The sequence below is a fragment of the Natator depressus genome, chromosome 2 (assembly GCF_965152275.1).
Source record: "Natator depressus isolate rNatDep1 chromosome 2, rNatDep2.hap1, whole genome shotgun sequence".
In the NCBI taxonomy this organism is placed as follows: domain Eukaryota; kingdom Metazoa; phylum Chordata; order Testudines; family Cheloniidae; genus Natator; species Natator depressus.
Window position 1 is genome coordinate 143,907,045 of NC_134235.1, and position 18,000 is coordinate 143,925,044.

The 18,000-nt window shown below is 40.2% G+C and overlaps 1 protein-coding gene across 1 annotated transcript in view; it reads right to left on the reverse strand.

Annotated features, from left to right (window-relative positions):
* Positions 1-13,008: 13,008 nt before the first annotated feature.
* TERT (telomerase reverse transcriptase) overlaps positions 13,009-18,000 on the reverse strand; it is a 125,313-nt gene continuing 120,321 nt past the window's right edge. Inside the window, exon 16 of the mRNA XM_074945081.1 lies at positions 13,009-13,281. Within this exon, the coding sequence (XP_074801182.1) occupies positions 13,178-13,281 (104 nt within the window). The 3' untranslated portion in view covers positions 13,009-13,177. The remainder of the gene's footprint in view (positions 13,282-18,000) is intronic.

Genomic DNA, 18,000 nt, shown 5'->3' on the forward strand with positions numbered 1-18,000 from the left:
CAATGGCTGAAAGTTGAAGCTAGACAAATTCAGATGGGAAATGAGGCGTAAATTTTTGACAATGAAGGTAATTAACCATTGGAACAATTTACCAAGATGGATTCTCCACCACTGACAATTTTTAAATCAAGGCTGAATTTTTTTTTAAGATGTCTTCTAGTTCAAACAGGAATTATTTTGGGGAAGTTCTATGTCCTGTGTTATGCAAAATTATCACAATGGTCCCTTGGAATCTATGAAAATTTCTGCCAATAAAGTTGCCTAAAAGTATGCCACTGTACATGTGCATAGCCACATAAATCCTGATGCCCAGCACTTATCTCACGCCTAAGTCCCAGGAAGATTGACAAACTAGGCGTTCCCACACCATTCTTGCCTGTGGACCCTGGCCTAATAGCTATTCTCAGAGGCTAACAGATTGGGCCCCACACAAAAGCACAGTTGGAGAAGCTTTCCCCCAATAGCTTTTAGACCAGTGGTTAGAGCCAGGATGTGGGAAACCAGAGTTCAAATTGCTCCTTTGCCTGACCTGAAGCAGGACTTGGAAGCCACATCTCTAGAGAGTGCCGTAAGCACTGGGCTATGGTTCTCACAAGCACTCCTGTTGAATCTGTTTCTGCTGTATCTGTTTGTATAAATAATTAGTCATTGGAATAATGATTTGAACCTGGATTTCCCACATCCAAGATAAGTCCCCTACTGCTGGACTATAAAGCAAATGTTCGTTCTCTGGCCCAGTGGTGGTGTAAAACTGAGTCAGAGGTTGGCTGACCAGATAGCAGGTGTCAAAAATCAGGACAGGAGGTGGTGCCTATGTGAGAAAAAGACCCCAAAATTGGGACTGTCCCTATAAAATTGGGACATCTGGTCACCCTAGTCTGAGGATCTAGCCCCAAATGTTGACTCTCATGACAAAGTCTGTTTGACAAGAACTATTTTATGTAAAACCATGTTTACTAGCATCAATCATGTTCCCGTCCTTTAATTCTTTACTGATGGTATTCCATATCAGTTTTCCAGGACTGATGTCAAGCTAACTGGCCTAGAGATGCCTCGTTTCATCCCATTTACCCTTAAGAAATATAGGCTCAATACTAGCTTTTTTGCAGTCCTCTGGAATTTCCCCAAAGTTCCAATATTTGTTAAAAATCAACTTTAACGGTTCAGAGAGCTTTTAATATTCCTGGGCACAAGTTACCCAATTTTGCCAAATGTTTAACTTTAATAGTTACTATTTACCATCCTCCCTAGTTACTGATAGACTAGAAAGTACTTCATTATCACTTGAAGATGTGAATAGTCATCCTGCTTCTTTCAAAATACAGAATAGAAGTATTTATGGAACACTGATGATTTTACTACATCATAGATAATTTTGCCATCCTTTCCTATACCACTGCTGACATTTCATTTTTTCCTGATATACAATCAGAAGGAATTCTTCGATGTATTTAGCCCCATTGAGCATAAACTGAGCATTTCATTGATAACTTTAGCTTCCCTTACCAATAGTCTGCATTTCCTTACTGTGAATCCGTACTCATTGCTATTTTCTTCTTAATTTGTTAAATATTACATTTATTTTTATTGCTGCTTTCACCCCCCCCCCCTTTATCAGAAACCTTCCTCTGTGATTGCAGAAGGGGGGTAGGGGGTTGGAACTATATTCTTTCATTTATCTGCATGCACTCTAACTGCCCTTCATTGTGTTAAGGACAACTGTATTGCCTAGTGCATGAATTACATCCACCGAATTGCCACAGCTCTCCCTATGATATAAGGAGAGATGCATCTGGCTAGAAAGAAAAAAAGAAAAACCAATTATTTTTGTGCTCAGTTATGTGGGTTGTACAAGGATAGGAACACAATCATCTATTCTTGCTGTAGGGACTTCTAGCAGTCTGGCAGCATATATGACAATGCAGTACACAATGTAGAATCTTACTGATGAGCAAACAGATTTCAGGATAAGCCCTTCATTAAGAATATAAACTATGTACAGAAATACGATACAACTTCCTACTATTCTCTAGCTGCAGCCTGTGACTTCCCTATCCTGGGTTCCTTTGTTTCTCTGTCCCAGCACGAAGCACCTCACAAGAACAGAGAAGTTGCATAAAGAGCATACATGACATGTGGCATCTTGACGTTTCCTGGAGAACTTACACTGAAACATACCTTCCCTTGTTTAGAGACCTTTCTAAAATTTCCTGACTGAACTAAGACACAGTTTAATTTAACTAAAAGAATAACAAATACAATAGCTAATTTAACAAGCCTCCATGTTGCTTTAACACAATATTAGTATGTCCTGATCAGTCTCTTAAGGCATTTCAGCAGTCTTCCTGATCTGCTGTATTGCAACACCCCCACTTTACTCCTGGAGAAATTCTGCACCACTGTGTGATGCAGAATTTTGCAGAAATTAATGCTGTGCATGCAGAATTTCCTTTCCCACCCCACAGAAATGGGCTGCAGAGATGTTGGCAGCTACTAGGGGCCACTGAACCCGGCACAGCCCAGCTCGCAAATAGAAGAAAAAGCCAGTGGGTGGGGAGGGAACTGGAGGGTTCCCAGCAGCTGCAGTTCCCAGCACACCCTGAAGGAAGGAGGCAGCAGCACGCAGGAAACTCCGTGCAAGCCCGGCACCCAGCATCAGGCTCTTTCTCCCTCTGGATCCCTGGGCTCTGGGGGGTAGAGGGTGTGACTGTCTGGGCTGGGGGGGCCATGGCTGAGGAGGAAAGGGGTGTGACTGTCTGGGCCAGGGGGCGCCTACAGCTGGGGTCTGTGGGGGAGGGGATGTGAGTGTCTGGGCCAGGGCTCTGGGCTGTGTGTGTGTGTCTGGGCTGGGGAGGCCATGGCTGGGGTCTGGGAGGGAGGGATGAGCGTGTCTGGCCCCTCGGTTGGGCTCTGGGGGAAGAGGCAGCAGAGAAACAGGAACTAGGCTGTCATAGAGGTTTCTTTAACTTTCTACTCCTGGGGGAATTTGTATGTGTCTCTGTATTGTTACAAACATACTTACTGACAGGTATTTTGAAATAAATTACCAAAATAATTGAAATTGGAGTGATTATATGGTGTTATTTTGACAAATAAAATTTGCAGAATTTTAAAATGTTGTGTGGAGAATTTTTAATTTTTTGGCACAGAATCCCCCCAGGAGTACTTTTATGCAAGTCCTTGTGTAACAGACTGTTCACTCTCAGAGTCACCAGCAGGCATTATTAGGTGAATTATTTTCAACTTGCATGCCTTCTGTCACTTCACTTGTCTCTGCCAAATTCTCAGGTATCTTAAGCAGATGCTTAAAATTTCTTCATAAGATTTTGCCTTCCTCTGTCATCACCGAATATGAAGAAGGTGACTTCTTTGACATATAGCATGTGATATTTTTATCATATTCATAAGTATGTTTCAGATCATCAGGGAGTGTACTGGTAGATGGAGTATATGCTTTTGAGTGTGTCATTACTAAGTGGTATCCAGGCTGGAATTCTAGGGTCACATCATACTTCTGTATTTTCAAAAGTAGTCACTATGTATCCTGGATGGTGCTTCTCCACATCCCTTTTTGTGTATTGCAATCAGCGATTTGTTATTAGTTTCTGCTTTGAAGCTACGACCAAAGAGAAAGTTGTGAAATCTTGTAAATCCATATGCTAGATCTAATGTCTCTTTTTCAATTTGTGCGTACATCTTCTCTGCAGCTATCATAACCCCTGAGCATACCAAACTGGAAACCAAGCAGTTCCATAACATTGTAATAGTACTGTTCCCAGCCTTCCTTTCATGGCAACTTTGGAAAGTTTAATATCTTTCACTGGATCAAAAAATTGCAGCACTGGAGCCGATGTCAATATGCGCTTTAAATAATTTAACTCCCTTTCATACTCTGGCATCCATGCCCATTTGGTGACCTTGTGGAGGAACTGTCTTAGGTAAATTTTGTGAATTGTATTGATAGGTATGAACTTACTGACATAACTTAACATGCCTAGCAGCCTTTGAATTCTTTTTTTTAAATCTTCAGGTCTTGGCATTTTAACTAATGCCTGAGGTTACGTCTACACTTCAAGTTGGGGGTATAATTCCCAGCTCAAAGAGACATTCTTAGCCTGAGATGCTAGTCATGTACTCTTGTCCTTCCTGCTGCTCATGCCACTATTTTTGGCATGCTAATTTGATCAGAGTTAGTACAATTTCCTCAAGTTGGAAATTACACTTCTCGGTCAAACTACAAACATACCCAAAATCTTTGATTCATCGGGCAAGATTCCCTATAGATGGGTCACTACAAAAACTAATTTTCCCCTGATGATACTCACACCTTCTTGTCAACTGTTTGAAATGGACCACCTTGTTTACACTGGCCTCATTAGCACTACAAAAGTGATTTCCACCCCTTCTTGTCATCTGTTGAGAATAGCCCACTTCCACCTTAATTGAATTGGCTCGTTAGCACTGACCCACCACTTAGTAAGGCAACTTCCATCTTTTCATATGCTGTGTATTTATACCTCCCTACTGTATGTTCCATTCCATGGATCTAATGAAGTGGGTTTTAGCGCATGAAAAGCTTATGCCCAAATAATTTGGTTAGTCTCTAAGGTGCCACAAGGACTCCTTGTTGTTTTTCCTGTGAAGTCAGTCTCTCTTCCAAGTATGTTATTTCTGTTTGAAATTGACATTTGACCTTATTGAGTTTAAGGCTATTAGCTCTCACAATTTCCAATACTCTACTCAGTTGTTCCTGATGTTCAATAGCAGTGCTGCCCAAAAGTAATGTCAGCTATGTTCACTTTTACTCTCACTAGACCCTCTAGCATCTGGCATGTTGTATGATGAAATGCTTCTGGAACAAAATATATCCTGAAAGCAGTTTTAGGAAGCTATATCTTCTGCTAACTGGTGTGTTGAAACGGCAGATCTTGAAGCTCTTTGTGTCCAAAGGGATCCGCCAAAATCCTGCCAATGCTAAAGAATTTGGCTCCGCCATCTCAGACAATATTTCACTTCTTGTAGGCAAGTGAAAATGTTCTCTTTTTATGTTTTTTAAACTCCTTTGGGTCCATCCACAAGCGTAATCCCTCTCTTTTTCTCTACAATTACTAAGGAGTCTTCTGACTCCTGTTAATGAGACCAAGGATCTCACACACGTGTGGCCCAAGACTGGATGCTTGCCTCTGTGCATCACCATAACCTTGTTTTATCATTTTCCCTTTGTATTTAAGTGTCAGTATGCACTTTCCCAACACTAGAATTTTTCCTCCATTATAGTCTTTCACAGACATTTTGACTTTTCCACTTTTATGTGCTCCTTACCACTATTTCAGTTTCTATTGTTACATTTACAGGTACCCTAGTATCTATCTTGTATGTCACATATGTGCCATTTGTGCACACATTTTAATTAGCCAATCTTTTGAGTTTTCAGCTTCTTCCATAATTGAGCTTAAGAACATCTCTTCCTCTTCACTTGAGGAATTCCTATCATCTGCACTTACTATGTGCGCTTTTTAGCATAATGGTTGGGTTTAGTACAGTTTGTACATACTTGCCTGAATGCAGGACATTTCCTATACTCATACTGACTGTCACATTGCTGGCACTGTTTCCTGCTTTCCAAGTTTCCATCCTTGAGTGATTTAAGTTCTGTGAACTTTTCCCTTGCTGATTTAGCTATGGTAGCCAGTCATATGCTTTGTGACTTTCTCTAGACTTTTTATTTGACTACTGTCAGATCCACCTCGCTTAGTAACCATTCATGATTTTTATATTGCTACACCCTAGGAAAATCTGGTCTTTGAGTCTTTTAATATTATATATTCAGAGGATTGATGTTTTAGTTTTAAGTTTGTGATAAACTCATCTATTGTTTCCTCTTCATTCTGTGTTCTCATCCTGAACATCTCTCATAAGTAACATTTTTTTCTAGGAACATTATTTCATTATTTCTGCAAAGCTTTCCTAGCTTTCCCTACCACTATCTTTACTGAATACCTTGTATACATCTAGCACTCACCTGCCTGCCACTGCTGAGAGTAGACCAATTTTTTGCTCACCCTCCAGTTTATTTGTTTCTGTGGCTTTCATATACACTTCAAATTGCTGTTTGAACCTCTTCCAGACATAGTCAGCATTTCCCCTGATTCTCAGAGCTGATGGGGGAGTTGCTTGAAGTGGCACAGGCTGTGACGGGTTGGATCACAGAAACACCCTTTGGGACTGCCATCTGATGTGCCTAGACTACCTCTGAGCCTGTTTTCCCTGGAAGCTTGGAACTTCAGTGCCTTGCCTGGTTTGAGCCAGACATGCTTGACTGCTGCAAACACAGATCCAAGTCTGAACCACATCCCCCACAAGCTGCAGGCTTAACTGAAAACAGCTTAAGAAGTACTCCTTTCTCCAGCACTCAGATACCCAACTCCCAATGGGGTCCAAACCCCAAATAAAACCTTTTACCCTGTATAAAGGATAAACTCATAAATTGTCCACCCTCTGTAACACTGACAGAGAGATATGCACAGTTGTTTGCCCCCCCCTCCCTCCCCAGGTATTAATACTTACTCTGGGTTAATTAATAAGTAAAAAGTGATTTTATTAACTACAAAAAGTAGGATTTAAGTGGTTCCAAATAATAACAGACAAAACAAAGTGAATTACCAAGCAAAATAAAATAAAACACGCAAGTCTAAGCCTAATACAGTAAGAAAACTGAATACAGATAAAAGCTCACCCTCAGAGATGTTTCAATAAGCTTCTCTCACAGATTGGATGCCTTCCTAGCCTGGGCACAATCCTTTCCCTGATACAGTCCTTGTTCCAGCTCAGGTGGTAGGTAGGGGATTTTTCATGACTGCAGCCCCCTTTGTTCTGTTCCACTCCTTATATATCTTTTACACAAGGGGGAATCCTTTGTCCCTCTCTGGGTTCCCATCGTTCCTTCTAAATTGAAAAGCACCAGGTTAAAGATGGATATCAGTTCAGGTGACATGATCACATGTCACTATAAGGCTTCATTACCCACTTGCCAGCACACACGCATACAGGAAGACTTACAAGTAAACAGAGCCATCTACAGTCAGTTGTCCTAATTGATGGGAGCCATCAAGATTCCAAACCACCATTAATGGCCCACACTTTGCAAAATTACAATAGGACCTCAGAGTTGTATTTCTAGTTTCAGATACAAGAGTGATACATTTATACAAATAGGATGACCACACTCAGTAGATTATAAGCTTTGTAATGATACCTTACAAGAGACCTTTTGCATGAAGCATATTCCAGTTACATTATATTCACACTTACTAGTATATTTTCATAAAATCATATGGAGTGCAACGTCACACAGGATCTTGAGCCACCATTTCAATGTTAGGTTTCAGAGTAACAGCCATGTTAGTCTGTATTCACAAAAAGAAAAGGAGTACTTGTGGCACCTTAGAGACTAACCAATTTATTTGAGCATGAGCTTTCGTGAGCTACAGCTCACTTCATCGGATGCATACTGTGGAAACTGCAATGTCTTCTGCAGTTTCCACAGTATGCATCCGATGAAGTGAGCTGTAGCTCACGAAAGCTCATGCTCAAATAAATTGGTTAGTCTCTAAGGTGCCACAAGTACTCCTTTTCATTTCAATGTTATGTCTCTTGCTGGGTCTTCCAGCACTCCATGCCTTCCACTTCTGGTATCATGTGGTATCTTATTGACAAGAAGACTGGTTTCAAGATAACCTCTCTATTAAGAAGGTAAATTACATACAGAAATAAGATAACAAAATTTCCTTCTATTCTCTAGCTCCAGCCTGCAACTGTCCTGTCCTGGGTTCCATTGTTTCTTTCTCCCAGTATTCTTTCTCACAGGAAAACAAACAGGCTGCATAAAAGGACGTGTGGCATTTCTGTTTCCTGGAAGACTTTTCTCTAGCACACAGGTCAGAAGTATAGCAGGTGATGTTCCAGAGGGAATCCTGAGTACAAGAGCCAAGGAGTGGTGACATCTGGCAACTCTGTTCGGTAAAGTGGTTGGGTACAGGCCAAATGTAGCCATCAAGCCTGCCCTAAATGCTACTTTGATCTTAATGAGGACAGTTTGTTAGTTTCTCCTGTATGTCTGGAGTGCTCCTTATCAGCTGGAAGGATAGAGTGCTACGTCTGTCTGGGTGGGTTGGAACATCACTCAGAGAGCAGTATGAGAAGTTACTTACTGTGTACAGTAACTGGAGTTCTTCGAGATATGCTGTCCGTATGCACATTACACTACTGGCGCACATGTGCCCACTTGTGCTTGAGTTCTGAGTTTTTAGCTAGCAGTATCCATACAGCATACATGTGCCCTGCAGAGCTGTTCATGCTGTGCACTGAGAGCACATAGGGTAGAGCGTGCCAGCCACCTTCAGTATTCTATCAACTGTAGAGGCCCACCATTTTTTTTTAATGGGACTCCAAGGTAGAGAGGATAGAATGTGCATATGGACAACACATCTTGAAGAACCTCAGCGGGTTCAGATGGAATTCCATAATCACACTTGGTAAGAAATTTGGATTTGTTCTTAAAGATACCTTCTCCAGGTAGAAGACTGTGTAGAATCATCCATCAGTGTCTGAATCTCTCCTAACCTCCTTGCTGAGATTATCGCCACCAAAAATGGGGTTTTCAGAGACAAGTACAAAAGAGAACACATAGCCATCAGTTCAAAGGGAGGGCCCAGGAGCATCAAAAGAACTGGCTGAGATCTCATTAAAAGATCGGTTCTTTGATAGGTGGAAACACTCTTATTAAGCTCTTTAGAAATGTTATGACCATCAGGTGCAAGAAGAGGCTTGTGGCGGAATAGGCTCTCCTGCCAAATAAATCTAGCCTCTTCAGCTTCTTTTGTTTTGGTGTCACTCTGTTCTGTCTTGCCTTCTCATTGGCCTCCATTACAACCAAGGACAAAGGGCTGGGGTGGCTGTAAAAACTCTCCTCCCGACCTGTTGTGGAATACCAGTTTTTAAGACACTCTCCCTATGCATATGGTTATTGGGAGGAAGGAAAGAGATAACTGATGGGCTGTGAGCACATCTACCAGCTGGAGGTAGCAAGGGAGAGTGGAAAGGAGCCCCAGATGCTGTACTCCACTTGGAGGGCTAGCATTTAGAGAAGGGGCTTCGCAAAACCCTCTGCAACACAGGAATATACAGACTAGACTAGATATAGACTAGAATACAGCCTGACATAATAGCTCTGAAAAATGTGAACTCGCCCATCTTAATGGATGTTCTTCTCCTCCCCAACTCCCAAAGACTAGCCATCTCTGTTGTGCCAAAACAGTTTTCAATATAGTCTCACTATGCATGTGAATTTTAGAGCATTTTGAAAATTAATAGCTTATGTTGCGAGTGAGAGGCATAAACTTTACCACAAAAACTGCACCACAGTCCCTGCTGTGCTAAACCAATTTTCAAGACACTCTCCCTATACATGTAGATTTTAGAGCACTCTGATTATTAAAATTAGCTCCTTATTTTTGGGGGGAGAGAGGTGGGGACAGCTGTATTTGGGGAACTTTTTGACCAAATGACCAAAACTTGTACCACTAACTCTATTTCTGGTCCTCATGTGGCACAGCAATAGCATGGGGGATGGTATTTTAACAGAGTTGAAAAGGTCTACAAAAATTCCACCTTTTGGGTTACAGTATGAGTTTTATGTTTGTTGTAGTGTATGCACTGCTTGATTTATCTATAACAGTTTCTGGGAAATAATAATACAGAGTTCCTATATAATACTTTTCATTACTAGATATTCAGACAACCTTATTCAAGGAACTACAGCTCTTTGAGAGGTGAAATTGATAGGCGTAATCTCTTGCTTTGTGTAGATTGTGCAAATGATTGTAGAAAGTTGAAATTTCCATTCTATATTTATTTTTATATACATAAGTTACAGCTTTGAGTGAGGACAGTACCCTGGCACTATATTAATCAATGTGGATTTTATACCAGTCCTTAGAATAGGACTCTCCATTAAGAGTATCCTTTCTTATGCACAGCAACAGCTTCCATCATGCTGGCGTTGATGAGTCACAGCTATTTGCTTTTCTTTGATCACACTCACTCCCATTGTTCAGGAAATGAGTGAGAAGCAGGAGTCATGATTACCTCATCCTAATACTACTGCTTCCTAAAGTCTGTATCTTCTCTCTATTTAATAAATAATCTTTTTATTGATTATATTTGTACTCTAAAATCTGAGTATGCATGTGGATTTTAGAGCACTTTGAGATATCAGCTCTTAAACCAGAATCTTTGCTTTCAGGGATAGACTTCCATAAGGAGTACCTACAGAATGCAGACAAAGAACAATTAACGTGCACACCACAAATTTCTCAGACAGCTGCCAAGGGTAGGCCTTGAACTCATAGTACAAAGGTGCTGCTCAGGTACAATGGCCACAGAATGTCACCTTGAGCCACCCACTTACTATGATAGTGCACTGCTTACAAAAACTTTGCCTTGCAACACAGCCCCAGTCTTGCTGCAAATGTCTCTCTCTGAACAACCTGGTTCAAGTTACATTGTAAAACTAACACTTACCCTGAATAACTTTTAAAAGAGCAGTAAGTCTTGGACACTAGCTGTAATCAACTCTGAGCAGTTGGTATCAGTTTGGGGAGAATTAGAGCCATTGTGTATACCCCAGGCGTGCATAAAAAATGTAATAAGAACCATCAAATGTTTATGTCCCAGGATTTTTTTTTAATGGAGAAGGAGGGGGAACTCCTTACTCAAACAACTTCAAACTTGGGCTACTAATCCTACCTGGATTTCCAGGAGACACAGCATAAGTATGATGATTTTAGAGCTCTTAGAAAAAAAATCAGCTGTTAAACAGTAAACTAATCTCAACTTTAATTACTGTGGTGCCATTGGGCCACTATAATGATTACAAACTAATAGGGCATGTCTACACTGCATCTGGGAGTGAGCCTCCTATCCCAGGTACACAGACTTGTACTAGTGGGGCTTGTGCTAGAATTCTAAAAATAGCTGTGTAACTATTGTGGCTAAGACTAGAGCTCAGACTCTGAAGCCGGGGTAGGGCTTGAGAGCCCAAGCTGCACTATCAAAGCAGTGTCTACACTGCTATTTTTAGAGCACTAGCACAAGTCTGTGGACCCAAGGTAGGAGGCTCGCACCCAGATGCAGTATAGAAATGTCCATAGGCAGGGTTCCAGGGACCACAAACACTAAAATGCTTTAGCCATACCATTACTATTTAATGGTGTCACTACTTTGCGTACTCAGGGACAAATATAACAGGATGAAAGTGGGAAAAGTACTTATGTGCCTAATTTGCGTGTCATTTGAACGTGAGCTAAAAAACTTTTGTTTTCCCATCAGCTACAGTGCAAAGAGGAACATGATTTGTACTGCATTCCCTACCACATTGCCCCCATGATAGTTACAGACACAATGCTTAGTTGTTTCCCCACACAATCCATGCACAAAGCACATTACAATTGTTTACAAAACCAGGCAGAAAACATGGCAATGAAAAAATATTTCCAAACTATGGACCACATTATCTGTAGAAGACTATAACTTTAAAAGAGGAGCAGGAAGAGCTGATATATGGCTCTATTAGGAGCATGCCACATTTGTTTTATGGTCTAAGACACTCACTGGGAATATAAAACATATGAAAACTTAATCCACATTTCTCTGGACTCCCTTAGCTGCACATTGTGAGATTATAGAAGAACATGGGCCAGCCTTAGCTCTTAGGGGCTTGGATTCTGCACTGGGCCTCTGGGAGCTGTGTGGGAATATACTGGGTGACCCACATCCTCCATGACAAGCATCCTCATGTTGTCATTCATGGTCTAAAGCTCCACAACAATGCTGCCTATATTCTGCCTCAGAACCAGCAAGATGTCTTCCATCTGCATTGTGGATGAGCCTACCAGAAGCAGTGGTCTAGGCTACAACACAGCTAACTAACACAGCTTCAGGCATGCATCTTAATGAGCATTAGAGGGCTTTTCAGTCATGATAAGCTAACTCAATTTACTTAACACACCCTCTTTGCCCATCAGAACAGAATCATTGGGTAAGATTCACTTCTGTGCAAAGAGTCAGCACAAGGCCTATGTACCACTTCAGTCCTATTCTGAGGGCTAAAGTGAGACTTCAATGGGAATCCTTGTGCTCACCATCTGCACAAGGGTGAGTTTCACTGAGAGAGTGCAAGAAAAGGAATACTCTATTTTCCATCATATCTAACCAACAACTCCAGTTTTGGGGTGCGGGTTTAAGTATAAAACTACCTTATTTTTCAGTCTATATATCTGATTATTTCAGCAGGTGCTCAGCACCACTGAAAAAATCAGACCACTTCTTTGTTATTTGTATCACCATCATGTCTAGGACCCAGTCATCAGCCAGGACCCATTGTACTAAGCAATGTACAAACACAAACAAAAAGATGGTCCCTGCCCCAAAGAGCTTAAGTACCAAAACATGGTCATGGTCTCAATTTGAAAATTTTGGCCTACATTTATAGTACTCTCCTAGGTATGAGACTGATAGTTCTTTACGGGACATCATACCAATCAAATACACTTGCTCTGTGTAGCTGGACGTGTAATGTTCATTTTAGGACAAGATATCATAATGTACGCGTCCATTCATAAGATCACAGCAGTAGTAACATAACGTTGCAGATTATAGTAGAATTAGATACCAGAAAAAACAAAAACATTTTGTAATTACCCAACAGTTTAATTATTACTACTGCAATATGAAATACAAAGAGATAGAGAGGAGCTCTATAGAAAGGATGGACTAATGCAGAGGAGAAAGCTGTGGCCATATGAGTAAAGCTTATAAATAAATGTAATCTTCATCATGAAGATGGGAATCACTATGATCAGAAAGTCTGTGATTGGCTACAGTCGTTAGAAGTGGGCAGGAAATATGTAACAGAGATATCAAACAAACGTAATATATTCTTCTGCCTGTCTCGTTAAATCCCTGCCAGCTGAGAAACAGCTAGAGAAAATTTCCGACATAAAAAGTTGTTGTGGGCACATCATTTGCAAAATATCAAAACAAAAACTGGTCAGTAATTCTTAAAACACAGCAATTATTATTAATTCTATAAAGGTTATAAATAACCTGATTAGGTCAATTAATCCATGATGGCTTTGAAGTCTTTACAAAGAGCTGGCTCTGTCACTGTCTTCAGCAGCTGCATAGTAGCCTTTGGGATTTTCTTGAATAGCTGCAATTCACCTACAAAGACATTGCAAAAATAAATCACTGTTCAGAGAAATTAACAATCAAAGTATTTGCTAAAATGCTGATATGGTAGAATAAAGTTAACAGTTGATTTTCAGGAAACAAATGTTTCTGTTATTACATTGAAAAGTTATCAGCAAACCTACAAGATACTGGCAAGAAATGCTGTTCTCATTCATTTTACTTTGGGAAAACATTACTGAATAAATAAATTTGAAGTTTTCCTTCCACACACTTGTGAAAACTACCTACACTGTGTCTCAGAATTTCAGCCTGTAAGGCCATGTCTTGAATAACTAGGTACACCAGGGAAAGTGAAAGAGACAATGTCAACTTGAAAAGCTTTATTTTAGAATCTTTCCCTTTAGTAATTTATTTGCTTATGCTTTTTATTTTGTCCCTAATGCTGTTGTTTGGCATGCAAATTTTCCCAGGCTGGAGTCTGAGACTCACACAAATGCCATCCTAGTAGTATGTATGAGCAGCTTGCCCCATGAAATTGTGCCTAAAGAATGCTGTGGTCTAGACAGCAGTTTCTGCTGCTGTGCTTCCTTGGAAGAAGAGATACTGCTACTTGGAAAGTCACACCTGGTGTTGAAACCCACTGGAACTAAGCTAGGTTCTTATCTCCCTTAGGAAAGAAGAAGGAAAACTATATAATGCAATAAGCAGTTTGGAAATGAAGACAATTGATAAGGGAAGGGAAAGTATCAATGAACAGTTTACTGTCAATAGGCGTAAGGACAAAATGAAGAAATGTTTAAAATATAGCAGGAACAAATTAAATCCTATGTCTATTACTAGACAGACATGGTAAAGCTGTCAATAGTGATTCAGGAAGGTAGAAGTGTTCCACAAATATTTGTTTTGTATTTAGAAAAAAGATGGATGATGAATTTATATCTTACAGAGACAAGAAGTATTTTTTCCAATGGTAAGTGTAGGTAGGATGTTAAACAGCAACTACTAAGATTAGATATGTTTAACTCTGCAGGTTAACTGGATAACTTGCACTGAAAAGGTGTTTTTCTGCCCTTCTTCTTTAAACTATCTGAAAATCTCTCAGAGCCATTGATATTGACATTTAACAAATTTTGGAATATTGGGAAAGTTCCAGAAGACTGGGGAAAAAACCTGGTTTTGTGCTAATACTTAAAAACAGCAAATGGGCAACTATAGCCCAGTTGTCTTGATACTGAGCCCAGGGAAAATCATGGAAAGGATGATAACATAATTAATGTCTATCAACATGACTTTATGGAAAGAAGCGTTTATCAAACTAAAGTATCTGTGTTGATATATATACTTAGACTTCTATCTGGCATTTGATGTAGTACTACACAACATTTTGATTAAAATATTAGCGCTACATAAAATCAATGCAGTAAATTTAAATGGATTAAAACTTGGTAACTGATCTCAAAAGAGTAATTGTGTATGTGAAATCATCATTAAATAGGGAATTTAAAGTGGGGTCCTGCAAGGATCAGTTGTTGATCCAGTGCTACTGAAATATCTGGACAAAAAATCTTACATTACTGATGGCAAAGTTTACAGATGACACATACATTAGATTAATAAATTCCAAGGCCAGAAGGGACCACTGTGATCACCTACTCTGACCTCCTGTATAACATATGCCATAGAGCTCCCCCGCAAATAATTCCTTTTGTACTAGGCATATTTAAAAAATATCCAATCTTGATTTAAAAATTGACAGTGATGTAGAATGCACCATGACCCTTGGTAAGTTATTCTAATGGTTAATTACCCTCACTGTATTCCTTATTTTCAGCCAATGTGTCTAGACATATTCAATTTCAAGCCACTGGATCTCGTTATACCTTTGCCTGCTAGGCTGAAGGGCCCATTATAAAATATTTCTTCCCCATATAGGTACTTATCGGTTGTGATCAAATAACTCCTTGGCCTTCCTCTTCTCTTTGTTAAGCTAAATGATTGAATTCCTTGAGTCTATCACTCTAAGGTGTTTTCTAATCCTTTTATTATTCTCATGGTTCTTCTCTGAAATCTCTCCAATTTATCGTCTTTCCTGAATTGTGACCACCAGAAATGGACACATTATTCCAGCAGCATACTAGTGCCAGATACAGAGGTAAAATAATGTCTTTACTTGTATTCGAGACTCCCCTGTTTATGCTCCCAAGCATTTCATTAGCCCTTTCAGCCATAGCGTCACACTGGGAACTCATGTTCAGCTGATTATCCACCATGACCCCCAAATCTTTTTAAGAAGCACTGCTTCCCAGGATAGAACTCCCATCTTTTAAATATGTCCTACATTCTTTGTTCCTAGATTTATACACTTACATTTAGCCATATTAAAGCCAATATTGCTTGCTTGTGCCCAGCGTACTAAGCGATCCAGATTGCTCTGAATCAGTGACCTATCCTCTTCATTATTTACCAATCCCGCAGTCTTTGTATAGTCTGGAAACTTTATCAGTGATGATTTTATATTCTCTTCCAGATTACTGATGAAAGTGTTAAATAGTGTAGGGCCAAGGACTGATCTCTGCAGGACCCCACTAGCCACACACACACTCAGTGAGGATTCCCTATTTATAACTACATTTTGAGACCTATCAGTTAGCCAGATTTTAATCCATTTAATATGTGCCATGTTAATTTTACACCTTTCTAGTTTTTTAATCAAAATGTCATGTAGTTCAAAGTTAAATACTTTACAGAAGTCTAAGTATATTGCCTCAATGCTATTACCTTTATCAAACTTGTAATCTCATGAAAAATATATATCGAGTTAGTTTGACAGGCTGTTTCCCATAAACCCACTTGGACTGGCGTTAACTATATTACTCTCCTTTAATTCTTTACTTATAGAGTCCCCTATCAGCTGCTCCACTATCTGTCTCAGGATTGATGTCAGAACGCCAGGCCCATACCCAGGTTGTCCCATTTACTATTTTTAAATTAATGGAGTAGTAAATAATGACAGGTCAGTTCTACAGCCCTATCTAAATCATGTAGCATGGTGGGGTCATTTGAAAAACATACATTTTAATAAACCCAAATGTATTAATCTTGGAACAAATAATGTAGGCCACACAAGATGAGGGACTGTATCTTGGAAAGCAGCGATTCTGAAAGACTTATTGGTAGTGAGTGATGACAAACTGAATATGAGCTCCCAGTGAGATTAAGTGGCTAAGGACTTGTGTACATGAGAAAGTCGCACAAGTTTAACTAAGGCTGTGATTTTAACTCATTTAATTAAACTAATACAAACTCTTGTGTGGATATTCTTGTTTCAGTTTCAACCAGAATTATTTCTGTTTAGTTTAAGACTATAAGAAATCTGTTTAAACTAAGCTGAAATAAACCACACACATTGAAATAAGAGCATTCACTCAGGCGTTTGCACCAGTTTAATCAAACTGGTTTAAAAACTGGTAAGTGAAATCAGCACACTTTTCTCATGCAGACAAGGCTTGAGATAGTAAATGCGATCCTTGGGAACAGAATCCAGAGGAATAAGTATAAGTTGGGAGGTCACATTACCATTGTACAAAGCATTAGTGAGACTATTACTAAAATACTATGTCCAGCTTGAGTGTCCAGAATGGATGTTGATCCATTGGAATAGGTTCTAGAAGAGCTACAAAAGTGATATGAAGTCTGGAAAATCTGCCTTACAGTGAGAAACTTAGGAAGTTCCATCTATCTAGTTTAACCAATAGAAGCTTTAGAAGTGACCTGATTGCAGTCTAAGATTGGGAGAAGACACAGGGCTCTCTAATCTACCAGCTAAAAGGTATAAGGAAAAAAGGCTGGAAGCTGAAAATAGACTCACAGAATCATAGAATATCAGGGTTGGAAGGGACCTCAGGAGGTCATCTAGTCCAACCCCCTGCTCAAAGCAGGACCGATCCCCAACTAAATCATCCCAGCCAGGGCTTTGTCAACCCTGACCTTAAAAACTTCTAGGGAAGGAGATTCCACCACCTCCCTAGGTAACGCATTCCAGTGTTTCACCACCCTCCTAGTGAAAAAGTTTTTCCTAATATCCAACCTAAATCTCCCCCACTGCAACTTGAGACCATTACTCCTTGTTCTGTCATCTGCTACCACTGAGAACAGTCTAGATCCATCCTCTTTGGAACCCCCTTTCAGGTAGTTGAAAGCAGCTATCAAATCCCCCCTCATTCTTCTCTTCTGAAGACTAAACATCCCCAGTTCCCTCAGCCTCTCCTCATATGTCATGTGTTCCAGTCCCCTAATCATTTTTGTTGCCCTCCGCTGGACTCTTTCCAATTTTTCCACACCCTTCTTGTAGCATGGGGCCCAAAACTGGACATAGTACTCCAGATGAGGCCTCATCAATGTTGAAAAGAGGGGAACGATCACGTCCCTCGATCTGCTGGCAATGCCCCTACTTATACATCCTAAAATGCCATTGGCCTTCTTGGCTACAAGGGCACACCGTTGACTCATATCCAACTTCTCGTCCACTGTAACCCCTAGGTCCTTTTCTGCTGAACTGCTGCCGAGCCATTCGGTCCCTAGTCTGTAGCGGTGCATTGGATTCTTCCGTCCTAAGTGCAGGACTCTGCACTTGTCCTTGTTGAACCTCATCAGATTTCTTTTGGCCCAATCCTCTCATTTGTCTAGGTCCCTCTGTATCCTATTCCTACCCTCCAGCGTATCTACCACTCCCAGTTTAGTGTCATCTGC